Here is a 19,721-nt window from a genome sequence, read left to right as displayed (position 1 = left end):
TATTGACGATTGCTTATGTTTTTTACACTTTTAGCAATATATAATTCTTTGCAGGCATCTATTCGACGGATTGTCCGCTTTGAAGGAATTAAATATGGAAAAAAATAAGCTGATGACTATTTCCGATCATGCTTTCAGTTCTTTAAAAAAATTGAAAATTATAAGGATGTCTAACAATTATCTTACGTTAAAAGATACTTTATACGAATATTCTGATCCATATGGAAAACAGTCACCTTTTCACAATTGCGTGTCATTAGAGGAATTATATTTAGCCAATAACAATATTTCGGAAATATTTAGTGACTGGACTCTCATCGACTTACAATTGCGAAAGTTGGATCTCAAATATAACAATATAACTATTATAACCGTAAGTAAAAGTATCTGCGGAAAAGCACTTTTAAAGTTTATGTAAATACGATAGACAGGTTTATAAGATATATTTGTAGGCGATAATATATTGAACGTAATTTTTCCTTTTCTAATTTCAGAGTGATGACGTGCAGTTTTTATCGAGGGAAATCGAAGTGGATTTGACTCATAATAAAATACAACACATCTTCATACGCAATGTTGAACAATTCGGGAATTATCAGGAAGATCCTCGTAGTAATACGAAATTGATACGAAAAATATTAGTAGATTATAATCCGCTTCATTGCGATTGCGGGTTGTATAACTTTCTGCGTTATCTCGAAGACAAAATGTCTTCTCAATATCAAAAAAGTGTCCATATAATACCAGGAAATTTAACTTGCGAAAGCCCACCGGAGATGAAGAATATGCGCGTTAAGGATTTTCGATCTAAAACATTAACGTGTAGAGTAACGGATCCTGATGTGTGTTCCGAAAAGTGCGTCTGTTTAGTAAGACCCGATGACAAAGCGTTCATATTTGATTGCTCTCAGAAAAATTTGAGTGGTGTGCCAAGCGACATAAAAAAACCTAATCATCCCTTCCAATTCGAATTGAATTTCTCCGGCAACCGATTAACTCGTATGCCAGATTTGAAAGCAATGGGATTTGTATCAGGTTTGAAGAAACTTGTTTTATCTCACAACCACATCGATGAAATGTCTCTGGATGGATTGTCCAACACAATAGAGGTGTGTAAATTTATAATTTTTTTACCTAAAGGATAAAATATTTTTAAAATATTCAGATATATTATTAAATATAATGGTGAAAAAAGAGTCGCAAAATTTAGTATAGGTATTTATAAAGATAGACAAAAAAAAATGTTCAATTAATAAAGTGCTGAGATCTCTTTTTTTTTAAATTATTCTTATTATATAGTGATAAATAAAGTAATGAAAAAAATTTTTTAATTGCACTTTAAAATTTAATATCGAATTCTGTTTCAGGTCTTGAAACTACATGATAACAAAATATCAAGAATACCTTCTGACGTGTTGGAATTTTTAAAAGAGTCGAATTTAACTAGCTTGACGTTACACGACAACCCATGGGAATGCGATTGCTACGCCAAGGACTTTGGAAGTTTTATTCGAAATAAATTTGGGACGATGCTAGAGCTACGTGAAGTGAAGTGCCTGGAGACGAATACTTTTGTATTCGAAATGACCGACGTTGATTTTTGCCCGGTGTACACGGCAATGATTATCGGCATTAGTGTATCACTCTGTCTTACGGGGTTACTTATCAGCGTTTTAGGATTACTCTATTACAAATACCAACGGCAAATCAAAGTGTGGCTTTACGCGCATCAGTGGTGCTTATGGTGCGTAACCGAAGAGGAACTGGATAAAGAGAAATTGTATGACGCGTTCGTGAGCTACTCGCACAAGGACCACGACTTCGTCGTGAACGAACTGGTGTCCAAGTTGGAGAGTGACCCGATGCCGTTCAAGCTGTGCCTTCATTATCGGGACTTTGTGCCGGGTGAATGGATAACGAAGAATATCGCTAGCTCTGTGGAAAATTCCAAACGGACGGTAGTGGTGCTGACGCCGAATTTCCTGGAGAGCGTCTGGGGAAAGATGGAATTCCGAGCCGCCCACAGTCAAGCGTTGAGCGACGGTCGGGCGCGAGTGATATTAATCCTGCACGGTGATATCGGGCCTACCGACGACTTGGATCCGGAACTGAAAGCGTACTTGGACATGAACACGTATGTCAAATGGGGAGATCCCTGGTTTTGGGACAAACTGAGATACGCGCTGCCGCATAAACTCAAACACGCGAGAAACAGTAACGTCGGAAAAGTCTTTGAAAATCAGCGACCATGCATTCAAGTGAATGGAGATAAAAAGGAGCTCATCTATCCGGTTGACCTTCCTGACAATGAGACTCCATCGTCCACTACGCCGCCGGCCGACACGATTAAAAAGTTCATATGTGATAAAGAGTCGGAGAAACAATTATTTCTGAATGGATACCCGCGGAAATCGTGTAAGTTGGATAAAGATATCGCGATCATTCTCTCACCTGAACATTTAATGAAAAACGAGAATGGAGAATGTCTTGTCTGAAAGCACGAAAGTAAGAAGTATCCATAAAAATAGTAAATAGGAATCATTTATAGATCCGTCTTTAATATATGCGATGTTGACGTCATGCGCAAGAACGTTTTGATATATATTTTTTTCTTTTTTAAGAAGGCTTGATCTTAATTTAGAATGAAATAATTAAGGATACAATCTTCAGATGGATCTTCAGATGAAATAATTAAAGATACAAATTTAAGAAAGTGAAAAAAGCAGGGAAAAATGAGCGATGAACAATTGACTGATGTTAGATTAAACCTAATATGGGCCCATAAATAATATTAGTATATTTTATCAATTCCTATAAAATGAAATTATTTTTTTAGGAATAACTCATTTAAATAATTCAGATAAAATATTGTTATATATATTTTGGACTATACTATAACAATACTTTATTGCTGTCGATCTAAGTTTTCGAAAAATATCTATAGAATATTTCGCCTAATTATAGGGAACGTATTTCAACTTAAACACTTTCTGCGGGTCGTATAAGATTTTAAAAAAAATTTTGTAACTTGTTACAAATTAGCTTTGCTTATTCAAATGTTACATTTATTAATATTATAAAAATGTTTATTTCTCTCGTAAATATGTCATTTTGAATGTATCTTTATATGTATAGTTTTTCATGCAATATTGTAAGTTTAAGATATATTTTAATAACTTTTATAAGAAAATACTCAAGGATTATTTTATGTATTGTGATGCACTTAATTTAGTCATAAAATATGCCTGTGTATATAAAGCGCAATGTTATAATTAAAAATAGTTTATATGATATATAGTTTATATAATATACACATTTTTTATATAATAGTTTATACAAGATGTTTCCTATAATTTTATTAGTGTCAACTTCTAAGAAAAGACCATATCAATTTTTATTAAACATTGATATAATAAGAATAGGATACATCCTGTATAAGTTGCAGTTCTTAAAACAGTACCTGATAAATAATTAATTATGCTTTAGAAAATACTTTCATGCATTAATAGGATATGCAACAACATGTTAAAAATCAAGATACAAAGTATCTTGATTTTTAGCATGTTCTTTCATGTTTTCATTTTTAGATCAATATGACATATCTGTTGTTACGAGAGATAAAAGCATATGTGTATATAATTTTTCCTAATTACTTTATAAGAACTTTATAGAGATTTAAGATTGTAAAAAATTTATGTTACGAACGCAATATAAAGATATGCAGAATTGAATTATGATAGTCATTATACAAATATTGGAAATATAATGATGTTTTTACAATTATATTTGGTGGTATTATATTTGATATTATATATTTGACTGTGAGTATTTATACACACATATATTTGTAAATCAAGGATTAATTGCAAATATATTGGATTTTCAAGAGTGCAAATCTACAAAAAATATTTTTCCATAGACGTTACTGCTATGGAATTATATATAAATTATCTGGAAAGATACTGTGAAATGTCATGCATAATTATTAATAGAAGGAAAGTTTTAAAAGTAAGCCTGATAACGTAACATCCGGTAAGAAGGAAACATGTGGAAATTAAAAATACATTAATTTGGTTTTTTAAGAGCACACTTATAGTAAAACACAATAAAAGTTTATTAATCAATAAGAAAAGAGTGATTATTGGCTGCATTCAGTAGAAAACGCAGTTTTGCAACTGTTGTAAGATTTTTAAATACGGTTTTTGCCCTTAGTTCTCCACAGATCTAAATGTATAAACTGATCGTATTAAAGAATCTTACAATAGTTGCAAAACTGCTTTTTTTGCTAAATGCAGCCATTGAAAAGAACATTGGCGCCCACCTATAGTGGGACAGCCTCGCGTAGAAAAGATGAGTGGAATGGTCCAAAAACACATATTAACATATTCTTCGTTGGTTTCAATACAAGAAATGGTTGAGTTAAGAAAATTGAGTTAGCAAAAAGCGCGAGTAAAATCTCAACTAATTCGTATGGAGATCTCTTTGCAAAAGATAGTTAATATCATGTCAAACTTATAAAAAAAGCAATTTCAACAAAGCAAGAGATTCTTTTTTTTTTAGAATTTTTCAAATCTATGATCTTTAAAATCTGGTAGATATTTTAAGTTTTTTTTTAAATTAAAGGAAAGATGAATTTTCATCCTACTAAGTTATGTCGAGTTATGACCTACTGTCAACGATTTTAAACTATTGAAATAGAAGAAGCTTGGATCATTGATGCTGAAAGAACTAGAGAAAATAGAAATCACGATCATCAGATGGATACAAGTCCAAGAATGTTCTGGTGAGTTATACTATTTGACAGAAGGCCTTTCAAGGAAAAGTCCTCTGTGTTGAGAGTTATTTTAGGATAATCAAGGTTTGATTTGAATGGGAGGCAAACTGACTAATATAGAAATTACCGACATACAGAAGCATAAAATTGTTTTATCAGTTTGATAATATATATATTATATTAGCCAATTAGTGGAAGAAAAAAACTGAATTGTACGAAAATACCTAAAATGTTTTCGCTAGGGGATCTCCATCTTAAAATTTCTTTAAATTTATTAATTTATATTTTATGCATATTTATGTTATAAATATATTAATTCGTTTTTTTAATTATTTATATAAATAAAAATTTAAAATTAAAATTTTTATTTATATACTTCTTTTCATACATCTTACTTTTGAAAAATTTCCTCCGTATTTTATCAAGAAAAACTGCATAAAATGCTTTGCATAATTTGAACTTACCAACAGCACTTTCGGTGCACCGACACCCATGGATTCGTTACATATAAATCTTACTTCGGACGTGTAAGAATCTGTTAAAAAAATGTAATTTTAATATGCAGTCAAGAATTAAACGTGAGTATATTAATAAAACAGAAATGTTCAACTCACTGTTGTTACATTTACTGCCATTTGAATATTTAAGTTTTACGTCGTCACGGCTATAATCAAAAATCACACTTGCCAGCGATCCGTAACCGTTGCCTTTGTGACATACGGCAGAGCCACTGCAATATTTCTCTCCACCACAAATATTTAAAGCATACTCCTTGCCTGGTTTGCTTGTTGCGCTTTTTACCTATAATTTTAATTTCATTTCTGATAAGTATTTGTTGAAATAATGAAGTGTTTTAGCAGATAGATTACATATATGTGCGTCATGTATGCAAAATATATTTTTTGTGATAACAAAATTGTTTCAAACCAATTAGATAATTGATTCGCGCACGTATATATAGGCTCGTATTCAGACGCGCTTATAACAACATTAGCGTGCATTTAGTAGACAGTTTACGCTAGGTATACTATAGAATTATAGAATACTCGATACTTGTTAATCCGTTAACATTGTTATAAGCGTGTTCTGAATATATAAGCCACAGTCTACATAAATAACTGCAAAGTTGCCATTCATATTTCAAACTCACGTAATATATCTGTTGTTTCTTGTACAACAAAGAAAGATCGTATTCATACGAAAGGAAACTATCCTTTATAATACATGGTGCCGTCCAACCTCCCATCACGGCACCGCATGCTATACTAGTATTCCATTCAAATACGTACGTACAATCGACATATTGTTTATATACTGGAAGTCCCTGAAACATAAAAAACACGAAAATATATAGTAAACTTTATAAAATAGACTTCATAAATTTAGGTAGAAGTTTGAGATAAATTTTTCTTATTTCTAAAAGACGTTAATTCTTTCATGATATAAGCTGCAACAAAATAATGGCTTCCTTCCAAATTTTTTCCACTGTAAAATTCAATCTCGAATTTAACGCGCGCAGTGAATTTATCATTAAAATTCAGATTAAAACCTTTGGAAAGTTTTGCTGTTACCTGATTGTTGTTATCGCAAATAAATGTGAAATTCGAAGATATCGTTTTAGCTGGATTCTCGGGACATTGTGACCCATTGATGTAACGTAATACCGTTCGTAGATCTTTATTTAACGTTGGACTGTCCTCAGGAAATCCTAAACTCTGTTTTTTTAAATAAAAATATACATATTATTGAAACTTAGGTCACATTTTCAATTATAGTACGACTAACCGTTTAAACAGATCTGTACTTACGATTTCATTAGTATATTCATTCTTTGAAGTTACCGAAACTTTACAAGCAGCACTACCATGTGCACATGTAAGACCTTGAGTAGGAACTAACGGTCGGCATATATTTATGTGAAATTCCGTATCGTTGGCTTTTATGACATAATTGTTTGTAGATTGTATAAGAGGCGTTAAATTGATTTCATCGTTATTATCGGTAGCGCATTTAATCTAGAAACGAAAGAGTAATTCTTTATTTGTTATGCCAAGAGAAAAACCAGTAGCATGCATAATAATCACACTTACTTTTTTCTCACAAGCTAAATCTGTATTCCAGTGTATGATGGTCTGACAAGGAGATTCTTTCACGAACAACGGCCGACTGGGCGATCCTTGCGACTCACAAAAAAAAGCAATAAGTGTATGATGACGCATTCCTTTTTCACATAAATCCCCATTGGTATAATTTAAGTAAGGGCCACCTTGCTGCCACGTTAGATTTGCGTTAGCTTGTCCTAACGACGTACCATTCTTTAAATTACATATTCCTGCATGAAGAAATGATTAATAGATAAAATTTAGATCAATCACATAAACATAACAAATACAATATAGTTTTTATGACATGGACACAGCACCTGTCTTATTTTCACATGTATTATCTGTAAGTGCACTGCAAACTCTGAATTTGTATTTTACACCACTTGTACTTGTAACATTAAAGTCTCTGTTCATTAATGTATGCAAGTCATATCTGTATATCACAAAAGACATAGTCAAATTATAAGCGCATTATGTATAGTTATCAGTATTATTCACATAATTAATATCCAGGAATTATTCTTACGTAAAATTTGTGACTGGATTCGTAACGTTGCATTTGCCTGCTCTTTCAGCACTATAATTACGAAGAGTCTCGACATCGCACGCTGCAGCAGTAGACCATATTAATTGATAATGGCAATCTTCTCTCCCACGAATGTATTCTGGGGGACCCTGATAACAACAATGTGAAATTCATGAAACGTATTTCTTTTATATATTTGCTTTTTTACATATAACATTTTGTTATTAGCTACTGCCGTACCTTAGCTTCCAAATTACATATAAACGTGATGGTTGTTTTAATATGAGAAGTTGTAATATTTTCTGTGCATATCGCACCATCCTGATATTCTATTTGCAATATTCCATTCATAAAAGAAGGGGGGTTTTGTACTTCTCCTAGACTTGAATATCTATAACAGAACAAAAGTGAATTTTTATCAGATTTACATAGAAAAGTTATACATTGTTCGTGTAAAAAAATCAAACTATATATTTGTTGAATGTGTTACATTCAATTTTAATAAAAGATCTACTCGATACCTATTAGATTTTTCAGGATCATCCAAGCAGGCTCCAGATTTAATTGGACACAATGCACCATGTTGGACTATAGATTGGCAGACATTTAACATTATCTTAGGTGACTTTGTTCCATTTTTTATAGGAATAACGTAATTTTCTGAAGCTCTTGTTAAAAGGCTCAGATCATAGTAACGTCCAGCGTTAGCTATTGTACAATTTGTTTGGGTTCTAGGTAAGCAGGCTAAAGCTGTCATCCATACAATGTATAAGTCACACTGTTGGTCACCCTAAAAATTTTTTTTGTCACATTACTTGATCATATCACTCGATCTGAATGCATTTAAAAGGAAAGCTACTTACATGCGTAAATAATTCAGGATATGAATTATTTTCTGCGTTATAATTACAATGCATAATAACTGTCACCGTATAATTGATTCCCGGTAGACAAGTATCGCCAGTGAAGTTAAACGAAATTCTTCCCTGTCCATTATCTATTACTGGAGGAAACCTTCCTGTTTGTGCCAACAAAATTAATTCCTTTATTAGACTTACGATAACATACTTCAATAGATAAATTATATATAATTTAAACCCTGTGCAGTATTACCTATTCCCTTTTCTGTGTTGTTTTTTATTAGACATATTGCGTAGCCATCTTGGTTGTTGCATTTTTTAATTAACTTAGTACACAGCTGCATACGTATCATTTCGTGATCATGATCAATGATAATGTCCTGCTTGTCCGATGACAACTTCGTTAAATTATATATAAAGCTTATGTTATGTTCAGGTACTTCACAAGTGAAGGGAGTGACTGTCAAAACCTAAAATAGAGAAACAATTTATAACTTGTTAGATTAACAATCTTAGTTGAATATTTTGAATGAGAAAAAATGAATAAGACAGTTAAGCAAATGTAAATAATGAAACTTAGGGATCCGATCAATATCGCGCACAAATTGTTGTCTTACTTGTATTAAAATGCATAATAAATATGAAGACAACGTGAACTTATATACATAAAAAGGTAAACACAATTAAATATGCACTTATACGTACAGCTGAAGTAATAGCCGATAAAGTGCAAAGAAAGAGCAGTCCATTCAATTTTGACATCGTTATGGAATCAGGTTTTGCCAATTACATCATTTACTGGAATGTTTCGCGACGCGCAGCCAGCGCAGCCTGAGATACAGAAACAAAGGCGAAAATATCATCGATAAGTTGCGCTGACAGTTCGAATCACATGCGATTATGACACAGCAACAGCGTAATAGGGGGGGACGCCGCCATGTTTTTTTCTGCGTTTATTGTGCTGCCATCTGCTTACAATTCCATCAAGCATCTCTTAGGTCCGTTCGCGTTGCCTGCACCTTCTGCACTCAGAGTCCTCACTTTTTTTCTCTTTTCAAATTGACCGAATATATATTTTATTTCACTTTTAGTGCAAAAATTTTTCAAGTAACGCCAAACGAGTCTGCTCTACAATAAAAATTGATCTATTTTAATCGAACGTAAAAAAAATAATCCACTGGGTTATTGTGGATTGTACTTAAAATAAAGTGCAACTACGTCGTGCTTGGATCGTATTACGTCGTTGATATGAAAACACCGCTGCAAATGTATTCTGAAGGACGGATGTGATCGACGCATAGATTGATTATTTTGATGATAAGAAATCGTCTTAGCGTTGAGAGCGCGTTAAGACACATCGCACCACAGATCAATAATTATTATTCGCATTTGCCGATATCCGAGAAAACGGTCTACCAAGAGGAGTAATCTCTTAACGTGTACCTCTGACATTTCGTAATTCCGATGGCACTGACAGGACCCGATTTGTCGAAAGTTCCGGCTCCTTTAAAAGCCATACAGCAATATTTAACTGTCGCGTCGAAGCACGACCAGCGAGATAACGTTGTCAGTTATTGGTGTACGTATAATAATAATATGTCATACATTCTGAACCTTAATTCTAGAGATCCTGAAAATATTTCAGTAATTTAGTAACACAGAGATGAAAACAAATGTTTCCAATTCAAAATTGATGATTGTCAATGTTGACAATTGATTGTCAAGATTGATTCAACGTCAAACTATTGAAAGTTTAACATTTCTTGTCTTCTGCGTTGAAAAGACGAAGAATTATTAAGATTTATGTACAAAACAGGTCGCCTTTATGCTCTTCAAACTGGATTAAAGTTGTCAACCAAGACATCGGAAGAGACCAATTTTCTTCTGAAGCTAATGGACTGGCTGGAAACAACGAAAAAACAGCAGCACGACAACGAAGCTATCACCAACGACGTTGCTGCTCAAGCGCACTTAGAAAATTGGGCGTTGAAGCTCTTTTTATATGCCGACAAGAACGATAGGGCCGCAAACTTTTCTAAGAACGTAGTACAGAGTTTCTATACCGCTCAGATACTGTACGATGTATTGACACTGTTCGGGGAATTGAGCGTGGAGGCGATGCAAAATCGGAAGTACGCCCAATGGAAAGCGGCTTACATTCACAATTGTCTAGCGAACGGAGAAACTCCAGTGCCAGGGCCGATGAAAGAAACAGATGACGAAGATGATTCGAACACAGCTGGGAATGACGATGGTAAGTATCGGCTGTTAAGCCTTACAAATTTGTCAAATTTTGATAAATGTTTTATGGCCGCTAGATGGAGAGCCTGAATCAAATGCAAAACCTGAAAGTCCTAAGGATAATATATTGCTACCAGGCATTCCATCTATTCCTGCAAATCCGCCAACTACAAGAACGCAGTCAGTTGAGTCAGAAGATGATACATATAAAACAGAAAGTAAGTTTCATCAATTTAAATTGATATTTATAAATAAGATAAAATGAATAAGTCAAGTCTGGAAACACAATATTCCAGCTAGAAATGCTTGATCAATTGACATTGCTGGACCAGTGATATCGATGTCGATTCGACTAATTATTTCTAGCGTTGTAGGGGATCATTATTTTATCGGACACAATGATTTTACAGGTGGTACCAAATTGTCAGTTGAGCAAATTGCTAAAGCTCAAAAACTTATCAAATGGGCAAGCAGCGCGTTGGACTATGATGACATAGCTACTTCCGTAATGAACCTTCGAAAAGTTTTGCATCTTTTGACTACTGGCCAGGAACCTGCGTAGATGAACGAAATAGGTAGAAAACGCGTTCAGTAACATCTTGCTTATAATTATAACTGTATTGAATTTGTCGCCTGTATCGCGTATAACGGCATAAAAGATATTTTACTAATATTTCGCAACTTTTACAACCTTTGGGTAAAGATAATAGTAGATGAATAAAAAGAGAGAGATGATTACAATTAGCTAGTCAAATCAACCTCGAATATGGTGCACTTACTGAAAATAGGAATCGTTACAGACTGTGTTTCCAGGTCGTAACTATTGCTGTTTAAGATGAGAGATGTTATAGTTTCATTATACAAGGTCCGGCCAAATAATATGTACAAGCGGATACGACGTGATTCCTTATGGAAAAATAAAAAAATATAGAATAACATTTTTTTAATTTTTGGCTTAGTTTTTGAGAAAAAGTCGAGTTTGAAAATCCGCTGCGTACGCATGTTGTTACAATTAAGGTACGGTTCATCGAGTGACGTATAATGTGTATCGTTTAGAAACAACGCTCTACTACGCCGAACAATCAATTTTCATTTAAATATCACGATGATGAGTTACGTAAAGGGAGTGTCGATATGGTCTAGGCTTTGGAAGCCTGTAATGGTAATTTATTCTACTGTTCGCTATTACAAATAGCGATATACCTAGTAATTGGTGTTTCCGATCGAAAAATCACGTCGAAAAATCAATGCTCGCTTGCACATATTTTTCGGCCGAACCCTGTATTTATTGATAATATTTACTTTAAGAGTATAATATCCTTTGTAATAAAGGCTCTACAGCACCGCTACCTTGTTTTCCAAATAATTTTTATAATATTAATGAACTATTTTTGCGAAATATCATTGTTATTTTGTTAATAAAATTAAGCGAGGATTGAGTATTTAAATGGTACAACTTAATTATTTTGAAAGTAAAAAGTTTTGAATTAGATTGCTTTAAATTAAATAAACGACTTACAAGATATTTAGAAATGGTATATGCTTTGTTTCTACAAGAGCTTTAGGATTTAATAATTATTGATAAACAAACTTTCAACAAAACTAGTTGTATTTTATTTCACACGATATGTACATCTAACATCTCATACATAATATATTTTTTTATATAAACTTAACACTAAATGAGATAATAAATATACAAAAATGTGTGCGTATCAATCTTGTTCTGTCAAAAAATCTCAACATTTCCTTTGAGTTTTTATTAATTAATATGTTAATGTATTAATATATGTTGTATTAATATATAAACCGTTTAAATTGAAACAGTTTATATAAAAAAAAGTTTAATACAATATTTTTTATACATTTCAATAATGTATATATCTTTTATCTCGATATTACATGCAAAAGAAAAAAAAATATATTCTGCTTTTAATAAAAATATAACTGAAATCTTTTCAAATTTAGACGAATGTTTTAATTTATAAAAATTATAAGACTTATATAAAGAAAAATGTTGATTATTTAAATACTTTTGAAGTACATAAATATTCCATAAATTGATGTCATGGTCCAAAATCTGGATATTATTTGACATGAAAACGCAATCATCGTGGGTGTCAAATAGTAATTAGAAAAAAAAGTCTATCTGACAGTTTCAATTTTGGTTTTATTTATCAAATTGTCTGATCACACTCGTTATTCGCACGTAGAGGTTTTAAGAAATAAATTAAAGCTAGTGCGCACATATGTCTCAATTACTAAGAAACATTTTCTATGTGTCCATACACGCACGCTCGCACGGTACATATAAGAGTACATTCATTCAAGTGGCAGTTAGTACCTCGTGCTTAAGCTAGTGTCACTGAGGATTGGTCGCATCAATGTCGATTAGTATTACGCGTAGCAGATTAAATTTCTTCCTCCGTTTATATCACAGCTAGTTTACATTACAGTCTCCTATGATTATATATCAATTTTTTATATATTATGTATTTATAATTATTTATATTTATATTGTGTAACTATTTAATAAGAGTATTTTCAGTTTAACTATTTATATTCTAGTTTCCTATACGTTATTTATAATTATATAACTACTTATATTACAATTGTATGTTTTGTATTATATAGTCATGTGATAGTTATTATATTATGGCTTTAAAAGGGACTAAAAGAGACAAAGAGAACTATCAATTATAATAAATCGACCAAAAATTGATTTATTTTTAAAATTAATTTCACTGATATAGTTAACTAGTTATTTAAATTAATGATCTTTTGTCCCATTTTGCGTCATCTTAACTACGATATAAATAGAGAGAGAGATACAATTTCTTTAATCATGACCAGCGACAATCGACATTGGTGCAGTGGTGTCTTAATGGACCGATACTGCGGGATGAACCACTATCATCAATTAGCGGAAACAATATTTTCCGATCATCGGACCGCAATTGCTATCGATATTAAAACCCAAAGTTTGTATTATAGATTTTTAATTGTCATTAAATTATATTTTTATCGAGGAAAATACACATCGCATATTCGTCGAGTGTTCCACCATCGGCGATAAAAAGTATCCCTTCGTAAGACCTTACGTAACTTCCATTAATTACAAATCTTATTGCGTCTTAATGATACTCGCTTTTTATTCTGCAAACTATATTGCGATATAGTGCAGAGTAATACGTAGAGTGCAACAAAAATTTATTTACTAATCACATTAAAATTGATCACTGTAAGTTATACGTTTCTCATTTTGCTTTCACTTCTGGAGACATACATTTTTTTTACAAACTTAATTCACAAAATCTCAAACGATCATTTTCGTTTTTCCTACATATTTCATAATTTTCACAAAGACACCACTTACTCCCTGTTGAAAATCTTTGCATATAAAAAATTCAAAAAGATATATTAAATAAATGGTGCCTTGAGGTAAAAGTTTTATTTTTAGAAGAATCAGTACGAGAGTCTACGTTTGAAATAAATCTAATCCTCCTCAGAATCAGTGTCCCAGAAATGAAATCGCGGAATTAAGTGGTTTAAGGTGAAAACAAACAATGCGTTTTCCAACCGTAATCCCGCTCAGTCTTGCTTCTTAGCTTTGTCGTCGACACCGTTCGCCGTCACCGATTGCGCGTCTTCTCGCCTGAGCTGCCAGTCAATCACCAGCCGCCCCGTCAGCATAAAGAAGAACACCTGAAAAACCATTTAATTTACAGCTCGTGAAATGCATGCAATAATACCGATAATCACTTACCAATGCCGGGGCGATCCTCTCGAATTTGTCGTTGACCATGTAGTGAGAATACACGGCCATCAGCATCAAGAGAAGCAGCACCGTGTTGGAAAAGTTTTTAACTTTGTCTGGAAGCAATTTACAGATGATTACTGCAATGGATCGGCTCCGTTCATCAAATGCGGGAACTACAAATACGGCAATTGCAATGACTGTATGATGCACAACAATTAAAGGGGGACAGGAGGTTTATATATGGTCAAATTGAAAACTAAATTTGCGCATTTATTTTATAAAAAAGAATAAGTGGACGTAGTGTTTTCCGTTTAGATATTATTATTACATTTGAGACATAGAAAATTTATTTGTACAAAATATATTAAAAAAGTAAATATAAATTTCTATTATATAGGGGTTTTCTCGCAAATGTCGCATCCAATTTAATCATACAAACCTCTTGTCCTCTTTGAAGTTAAGAATTTGTGAGGGATAATAAATACAAAAAGTTGAAAAACTCAATATGAAGAGAAATAGAGAGAAATTTATCGAAATCGAATTTCTGTAAAAATTGAATTTAATATTTAAGGACTTGTGCAATTAAAAGTTGACGAACAGTGCAATATTTGTGATGATAAATGTCCATGACGATCTAATGGTGTCGAAAACTGATGAGATTGATGATACAAAATTAAAAATTTGCGAAATTGATAATTCGGCAGAACAAATAAGGAGGACATTATGATGAAAGAAGGTGGTTGATCTTTTGCACCTACGACTTGGAATAATCGCCATGGCGAGGCCGCAGATAATCTCGAGCGAGCCAACGACTCTCCGATACCACTTGCTGGGCACCTTGAAGTCAAACGTTCCCGAGAGCGGAAATACTTTTGCGTACTTGACATATTCTTTCCTCTGAAACAAAAAAAAGACCTATTAAAATCCTGATAATTCTCTTCAGTAAACATTGAAAATAAAAAGATACAACTGTTCTACTTAATTATGCCTCGAATTACTCAACGATGTAATGTTCGCTGATGAATTTAATACGTTATACAATATTTCTTGCCAAACATTTAAATAATTTTTCTTTTAACAAAAATACAAAAGTAGTTTTCGAATTGTAGTTGATTAAAAAATTCTGGTCGCGCTACAAACAAGAGATGTGAATAAATAACAAATCATATTTTTCACTTGATTTTAGGTAATTTCAATAGAGAATTAAATTATTTTAAATATCTTATTAAAAATATAGCTGTTTGATGGTAATAGCTATAATAAAAAAATTCGAAGCGTACAATTAAATGTCGATTAAGAAAAAAATTATTTCAGATCTCAATATATAAAATATGTACATCTCATTGTTCATCTTTAAAGTGACTGTTATTGAATGCTGTTTTTACTTCACAATATTTACATAGTGACGAAATAATCGAGAGCCCGTTTTGGCAGCCCCAGACAATTCGAGAACTTGAAGAAAACCTGACTTGCTCCAATACTCGAAGTATATAAATATCATTCGCCAGTAACTTAGCGAGCTTATTGGCGGTTGACCAAGCAATCTGCACGAGTTTACCTTAATATCACTTTCGTTGGGCAATGTCGGAGATACTGAAATAGCGGAATGACACATCGACGGTCTGCATTTTACATTAAAATTTTACATTAAGGTGTGATTATTAAACACGCAACAGTAACATTATTTCGTTAAGAATATGTATATGTGTATATATATGTATGTATGATATGTATATACATGTATATGTATGCGTGTATGTACAGTCGTGGACAGATCGGTTGCGACACTTTTTTCTATACGTTTCTAATATGTATTTAATATACATAATATATATTTTATAGGTAACTAATATTTTGCAAATGCGAACCACGATGCACTATCTTTAGTCTAGAGACAGTATAACACCAATCGTGATTCGCATTTGCAAAATATTAGTGCGCTTTGAAATCTATAAAAAAAAAAGTTGTTGCAACTGATCTGTCCATGGCTGTACATATGTATTTATGTACATATATATATATATACATTTCTGTACTTTGCAAAACAAAATTTGCATTTTCACACGGAATTGTATAAGAAATGAAAGATCGGCTTTCAACAAAAGTGTGAAAATGTAACAATCATGAAACATTTATTATATTTATTACAAATATTAATTTATTGATTAATGATATTTATTATTTAAATATTTCAGATTCAATGAAAGTATGCTCTATTATTACGCGTTTCTACGTAACGGTATCAAAGTTTAATCTTTAACATCGCGCTACATATTGTCATACCTCGTGTACATTTATCGAACGCGCATTTTACTGTGTGTATTTTTATACCGTCTATAACGAGCTAGACAACACGGTATGTACGTGTCGCACTTTACAATCGACCAGGTTTCAAAAAATTGTTTGGTTATTTTTTTCCAACGCCCTTGGCCTCGTTACGACCGACACTCTCGCGATGATACCGCTCGCGATACAATTTGAGTGGTCGGTCTTAATTGACATTAAGGAGGAGATTACAATTCCAAAATCATAGAGAAAAATTACCTATCTATCTTTATATTCATTTTTTTCAGTTCTAAATCAATAATATATCAATCATTTTTTTTTATTCTTTTTCTTATATGATTGACTACATTTTTGATCGACGTTTTTTTTTCTAAATAAACTGCATTTGAATTTTAATTATGATATGAGAAGAGTCATTTTCTTCGTGTAACTTTAATTATTCATAATTTATAATAAAATTATAATCTTTAAAAATCAAAACGAATAAATCATAGTCCAGTTGTTTCTGAAGAAACTGAAAAAAAAGTTACAAAAACCGGTTCGCTACATTCCAAGAGAATGATGCGCAAAGTTCAAAAAACATGATTTGCAGGAGAGCGCTTTGAAGGTCTTGTTGCTATTTGGCATCGCTACCTCGCATTCCTTGCAACGATTTATTCTCTTTCTCTTCGTCTATTTCAAATAAAGACAACAAGATAATTTACATTAATATAACAAAATATATTAGAATAATGTAAGACATTGTAGGAAGTAAACTTTCGAAAAATAAAAAGAAATCAAAGTATTATTTTTGTTCATATTTCGTTGCGTGTTTATGTTATTCGTTTCAACCTGATTTTTACTGACATTTTTACGAACTTTTTATGACCTTTTATCATTTTTATTCATAGTTACAATATGTAACTAAGTTTGTAAGATATATAATTTTAATGCTACTTATTTTCAGTATGAATTTTCGTAGTTATTTAGATAATAGAATACTGGAAAAAATACCATCATGAATAATTTAATTTAATGAAAACTATATCATTAGAAATTTATGTATAATTAGAAAATTCGTATTTTATCCGACACACGCGATATATATATAGGCACTGCTTATTCTAACTCACGCAAACAAACTGCAACCTGTTTGTATAGGCACGTTCATTTCATTAAATCATTTTATATAGCTCAAAATATGCAGAGAAAATAACTAACTCTTTTTATACAATTTTTTAAATAATTATTTTGCCCTTTAATTCGCATTAATTCATCAATCCTCATTGCCCAATGTTGCGCTCAATTGGGAAGATCAATTTTCTCCATTTCTCTATTTCATTTTTAATTAAGGTTGATTCTAACGCCTATTATTCTATTTCTTTTCGTAAAATTATGTCCATTATTTTGAAAAAATGATCGCCGGCAGTGTAAAGCCACTGTAACGTCACTGTAAAGCCAGGAGCCGTTCGACGTGTGTCAACCTGTGGAACATCGGTTAATAATTCGTTGGATCAATCGCACCTTTCGTCGCATTTTTTTTTTCTGAAGGAAGGAAACCACGACTGATGTGCGCCCAAACGTTAACCCGATAAACCCGTAGCGCCACGTGAACCGTGTCATTCGTATTTGTCGTCGAGTTTTTCATCTCTGGAGCGTTAACAATCCGGAAATTATAAGCACACCGTGGGAAGCGGTGCCGGCAGCTTATTCGGCTGACAAGGGAGAAACGCCGTGTGTTGTAAGCGCGCGCGCACCATATAGCGGCGCGGAACCAAAAGGGTAGCGGTGGCATAAGCTCGGAGCACGTAAACCGTTACATAATAAAGCCGGGCCGTGACAGACCGGACGGATACACGCGCGGGGCGGCTTGCACTCGGCGTTACTCCACTTTGGCACCGATCGTCACACGACGATCCGCGAAATTACATAAGGCGAGAAGACACATACGTGACAAATGGCGTCCAGTCTGTCAGTCTGCTAGACAGCCCGACGCAGTTAAATTATTTCCTTTTTATTTAATGATTTTTTTTTATTAATTATTAATCAGTTAAATGATGAAACATCATTTAATAACAATTTTGATAATTTTGTTATGTTTTATGGTATATTTTTGTGGATGAATCAACTTGACGGTTGCAGGTTGAATATACACGAAGAATTATTGAAATCTAAAGCGAAATCTTAAATTTATCGATCGGATGAATTGTTGATTTCAAACGTAATAATTGGCGGTGGAAAGGCCGCACGAAAACTGTTGATTTCAAAGCTTCCGTGCGGCATTTTACTGCCAATTATTACCAATTTACCTTAACTAATAATTAAATTAATTTATACTCGTATAGTAATTTAAATTAATTTAGTAACTATAAGGTACACACAGAATTTAAAGCAATTATAAAATAGCAACGATAAATGCAATACTAATTTCAGAGATTAAATTAGTTTTCATCATTTATCGTCAACCTCGACGCTGTTAAACATAATGACATCGAGATTACGACATTAAATCGAATCAGTTGCCAATTTCGACAATGTTAAACCGCAGCAGGCGGTCACTTTATCAGCTTCATGTCTCGTTGGAACTTATTAGTCGCATTCGCCATTGCTAAACCTAATCATAATTTCAACTATAACGATACACAATCGATTTCGATAATGACTATAAATTTGATCATTTATTGAGTCGCCAATATCGTTCCTGTACATAATATTATACGCAGAATATTGGTCCCGTTAAATGTCGCGCAGGCAAGAAGGAGGATCAACCCCTTCGCTCGCGGACGACTTACTAGATCCTTGTGCAGGTCCTTGCTGATATGCGACGTCAGCTTCATGGTGCCGACGAAGACGAAGAATATGCCGAGGAGCACCGAGAGCGACTTGAGCACTATAGAGCCCATCTTGACGATCCCCGGGGACGATCGCGCGGATTGCGTGCGGAAAAAACGCCGCCGATCGATTATCGCCGGAAGCGTACGCGGCGCGGACGGCCGCGACTGAGCGCGGATCTCGCTCTCGTCGTCGGGGTGGCGGGCGGACCGGCGGCGAGGGGCAACAGCGTCTAGGAGCACATGCTCGCGCGCGTCGCGATTCGAGTTAGAAGCACGTTAGTGGGCGGCCGTGGCGGCGGCGGCGACGGCGACGACGTCCACGGCACGGGTCATCCCGACGTCCTCTGTGACTGGAG

At 33.4% G+C, this 19,721-nt stretch overlaps 4 protein-coding genes across 5 annotated transcripts in view; 2 read left to right on the top strand and 2 right to left on the bottom strand.

The window, feature by feature from the left end:
• Positions 1-3,783, top strand: part of LOC105449412 (protein toll) — a 10,895-nt gene extending 7,112 nt beyond the window's left edge. Inside the window, exons 4-6 of the mRNA XM_011688627.1 lie at positions 55-373; positions 495-1,109; positions 1,368-3,783. Coding sequence (XP_011686929.1) covers positions 55-373; positions 495-1,109; positions 1,368-2,495 — 2,062 coding nt within the window. The 3' untranslated portion in view covers positions 2,496-3,783. The remainder of the gene's footprint in view (positions 1-54; positions 374-494; positions 1,110-1,367) is intronic.
• The window catches only part of LOC105449413 (cation-independent mannose-6-phosphate receptor), an 18,598-nt gene extending 9,374 nt beyond the window's left edge, over positions 1-9,224 (bottom strand). The window contains exons 1-13 of the mRNA XM_011688628.1: positions 8,971-9,224; positions 8,519-8,735; positions 8,269-8,423; positions 7,927-8,195; positions 7,646-7,796; positions 7,406-7,554; positions 7,197-7,312; positions 6,865-7,106; positions 6,583-6,789; positions 6,346-6,489; positions 5,925-6,098; positions 5,389-5,575; positions 5,239-5,309 (exon numbers count right to left, since the gene is read on the bottom strand). Of these exons, the coding sequence (XP_011686930.1) occupies positions 5,239-5,309; positions 5,389-5,575; positions 5,925-6,098; positions 6,346-6,489; positions 6,583-6,789; positions 6,865-7,106; positions 7,197-7,312; positions 7,406-7,554; positions 7,646-7,796; positions 7,927-8,195; positions 8,269-8,423; positions 8,519-8,735; positions 8,971-9,027 (2,139 nt within the window). The 5' untranslated portion in view covers positions 9,028-9,224. The remainder of the gene's footprint in view (positions 1-5,238; positions 5,310-5,388; positions 5,576-5,924; positions 6,099-6,345; positions 6,490-6,582; positions 6,790-6,864; positions 7,107-7,196; positions 7,313-7,405; positions 7,555-7,645; positions 7,797-7,926; positions 8,196-8,268; positions 8,424-8,518; positions 8,736-8,970) is intronic.
• LOC105449416 (transmembrane protein 35) lies at positions 1,119-19,721 on the bottom strand. Of its 2 annotated transcripts, XR_974342.1 has the most exons (5): positions 19,324-19,721; positions 15,025-15,163; positions 14,273-14,379; positions 13,883-14,211; positions 1,119-1,134 (listed from the first exon to the last, which is right to left on the bottom strand). XR_974342.1 is itself a non-coding variant. In XM_011688630.1 (4 exons), the coding sequence occupies exons 1-4, from the start codon at positions 19,432-19,434 to the stop codon at positions 14,098-14,100; spliced, it is 471 nt and encodes a 156-aa protein (XP_011686932.1). In that variant the 5' UTR covers positions 19,435-19,721; the 3' UTR covers positions 12,657-14,097. The 2 variants fall into 2 exon arrangements, 1 of the variants encoding a protein (XP_011686932.1); XM_011688630.1 differs by lacking the exon at positions 1,119-1,134 and having other exon boundaries at positions 12,657-14,211.
• LOC105449414 (vacuolar protein sorting-associated protein VTA1 homolog) lies at positions 9,432-12,225 on the top strand. The gene is made up of 4 exons (XM_011688629.1): positions 9,432-9,844; positions 10,082-10,519; positions 10,584-10,724; positions 10,917-12,225. The coding sequence occupies exons 1-4, from the start codon at positions 9,730-9,732 to the stop codon at positions 11,066-11,068; spliced, it is 846 nt and encodes a 281-aa protein (XP_011686931.1). The 5' UTR covers positions 9,432-9,729; the 3' UTR covers positions 11,069-12,225.

Source organism: Wasmannia auropunctata, unplaced genomic scaffold (assembly GCF_000956235.1).
Source record: "Wasmannia auropunctata unplaced genomic scaffold, wasmannia.A_1.0 LD336076.1, whole genome shotgun sequence".
Classification (NCBI taxonomy): Eukaryota; Metazoa; Arthropoda; class Insecta; order Hymenoptera; family Formicidae; genus Wasmannia; species Wasmannia auropunctata.
This window is presented reverse-complemented; position numbering and strand designations above follow the sequence as displayed.